Below are 2,997 nucleotides of genomic sequence, written 5' to 3'. Positions count from 1 at the left end.
TTTCAGATAAGCGAAAACATGTTCCATACCCCTTGACATTGGAAATTAAAATAGCATTTCAGCTATCCTAGCAACATTCTCCTCATTGCACACTGCAGTATGGTGCTACCAGTAAACTGGAAAACTGAAAATGTTGGATGTAAAACTCCATCTCATATCATGGTCTTGCACATCTTGTCCAATCAGGAGAAGCAAGTAGGATTTACAACGCCATTTCATGTCATACCATTGTCCCCATTGACTTTTCATGATGAAGCTACCATCTGATAATTTTACATTGATATCTTTCATAGATGAGATGTTGGTCAAGTTTGAATATGACAATATTAAGCTGGATGTTTATTGAGTTATCTTTCTTGATCATGTAAAATAATGTTGTAGGAAAATGGTATTGGATGAAAAGATTGATATTCCATGTTCTATTATGGCTAAGAAAGAGAAAACAAGGAAAATCCAAGATGGATGATATATCTGGTATAAAACAAGGTTATGGTATCAGTGAAACTGATCCAGAAACAATTGAGTCTCCCCAGCCAGTTGATTACCATCCTTTTGTAAGTAAACCTTAGTGGTTATAATTTATTAGATAGTGGAAAGCAGATTGATTAAGGAGTGGAAATCTTTAAAATCAGACTGAAATTGTACATTCGTTTAATGTACATACATACATATGTATATTAGATTAGAGCTCATTTCATTTTGCTGACACTTGCTTAGGATAACAAGCCTCATCAGGACAGCTAGTTTTGGAAGTGGAGGTTAATTTTCTGATATAGGATTTCAGGCTTATGAGCAAATGTTAGCACACACTCTGAATAGTGAGGTAGTCTTCATAGAGAATTCTCAACATTATGAAAGAAAAATTACTATGCTATCAACTTCATCAGGACAGCTAGTTCTGGAAATTTTTCCAATACAGGAAATCATGAATTTGAGTAACATAAGCACATGCTCTGAACAGGAGTGTGAAATCAAAAGTGAGAATATTATATAGTACAAAAAATACACTCCTGTATATTCTACCAGAGTTCATCCTATGCTACCAGCTGAAAAATTTGTATTTGAATTCATCTAGGCAATAGATACAACCTACTTCGCTGCTTTTGGACCTGATGGTACAAACCTAGTGATGAGAGTTGCCAGAAGACCAGACAGATGTGCTGAAATCTGGTTATTTCTAGATCTACCTGGTATTGGCCAGTTTCAACATCCTGTACATCCCGATGTCTTCTTAGCTAATACTAATGGATCTTCCTTTGAATGTGCTGGTCTAAAATTTGAGATGTTGGAACCAATGTTAAGATGGAAAATCAACTACAGTGGTCTGATGAGGTACTTTTGTTTGGTAGTCATCTACATGTCAACTCATCAACAAACTTGGGTTAACTCGTCTACAAACTTTGTTGATGAGTTGACATGTAGACGAGTTGACTTGTAATCCTTTTGTTTACACATTAGAATATATTTTTATAGTACTGGATGGATAAACAAAGAAGACTTTTTGACCTTTCTCGATCGGTCACTCATTGGAATTTTGCTGGTAATTATCTTCTAATTTAGCTAATTATGAATTAATTATGGACATGTGAGACAAACTGGTATTTTTCCAAGTCATTACAACATCTCTACTTTCTTTTCATATAAGTATTAGCTTTGTCTTTTTCATAATAAAAATAAGGGAACCCATCTTTAATATTAATCATCATTTGATGAACATAGATCTTTGGGTGGAAAATATTAAAGCCAGCCAGACCTATAATGTGATTACTATCTTTTAGTCTACCCCAAAAAAGTATATTGTGTGTGTTAATGTTTTGAATTTCTAGATTTGCTTAACATTACATATAGGCTTCTCTCAGCTTTGAAATATTGTTAGAATCTACTTGTATACTAGAAATCACTTTGTTTGATATTTATTTTGTCCTTTGAATTTTTAGAATTGGTTTATGTAATGATGTTAACAACAAACCTGAACAATATGCATCAGTACAAATGTCTTTTATGTAAGTGCTATTTATTTTTTTTATATGAGTCAGAGGTGCTTAGAACCTTTGGTGGTAGCAAAAATGCAAATATTCTTTTCAGCAATGCATGGGTAGTTGAAAACAATTGGTAAATATGGCAGAATGAATTTGACTATTATTTTTTCAGATGGGAAAATATAAGTGATTGTTTTAATTTTGATACTGATCTGAGTGCAGGCTTGATATGTGATGGCATAGCAAAAGAACCATGGACCAAAGAATTCCTTCAAAATATTCAAAGGTTTGATGTCTTATTTACATAAACATGTATTTAATTTGGTTTATTGTTGTAACCCTTGTGTATGGGTGTGGCAATCCAGTAACATCTCTTGGTTCGGTACTTTTTGTTCACATGGTAACCCCAAGGGCTCAATGAAAGTTTTACAGTGATTTTGTCATAATTGTTATTCAAAACATTCATGAAGTTTTAGAAGAGTTGGCATTTTCCAAATTTTTGATTATGAAAAATTGTTTACAAGGTCTTGTAGGTACTCTGTGAGGTGCTGTCAGGTACCCAATATCAGAGATACTAATACCTTAGAACCGATGTGTCTATAGTGTATACTAGGTCCTTTTTTGACTTAGAAACTGCCTATTATGACAGCTTAATCATTTGTTTCCGAATATGTGTATTAAGCCAGGTTGATAATAGACTATATTTTATTTCAACTATATTTAAACTAATATAAGAGATAAAGATTGGTTGTGCGACCAGTTATCCCTGATTATCAGTGACAAGTTTCGTTAGTGTTTGAACTCTTTAAATAAGTGAACCTATCTATCCTAAGAGGGACACACCAGTTGCCTCTCACTTCCATTTACCGAGACACTCCAGTCTAAATCTTGACTACCGGTACTCAATAATCAACCGACTCAGCACCAACACAGATCTAACACAGTCTACAGCCAATAGGCCCTCCATTTAACTCCATTGGATTATCAGATTGCAAACTTTCCAATGTGATCAATGACA

At 33.9% G+C, this 2,997-nt stretch overlaps 1 protein-coding gene across 1 annotated transcript; it reads left to right on the top strand.

Annotated features, from left to right (window-relative positions):
* Nucleotides 1-458: 458 nt before the first annotated feature.
* On the top strand, nt 459-2,287 carry LOTGIDRAFT_176369 (hypothetical protein; the record flags this gene model as incomplete). Its single annotated transcript, XM_009047365.1, has 4 exons — nt 459-554; nt 1,076-1,332; nt 1,938-2,003; nt 2,152-2,287. 4 exons carry the CDS (start codon nt 459-461, stop codon nt 2,285-2,287), a joined length of 555 nt encoding a protein of 184 aa, XP_009045613.1.
* Between the last annotated feature and the right edge of the window lie 710 nt (nt 2,288-2,997).

The sequence above is a fragment of the Lottia gigantea genome (assembly GCF_000327385.1).
Source record: "Lottia gigantea unplaced genomic scaffold LOTGIsca_1105, whole genome shotgun sequence".
Taxonomy (NCBI): Eukaryota; Metazoa; Mollusca; class Gastropoda; family Lottiidae; genus Lottia; species Lottia gigantea.
Note: the sequence above shows the minus strand (reverse complement) of the source record. Positions and strands in the feature narration are given on the sequence as shown.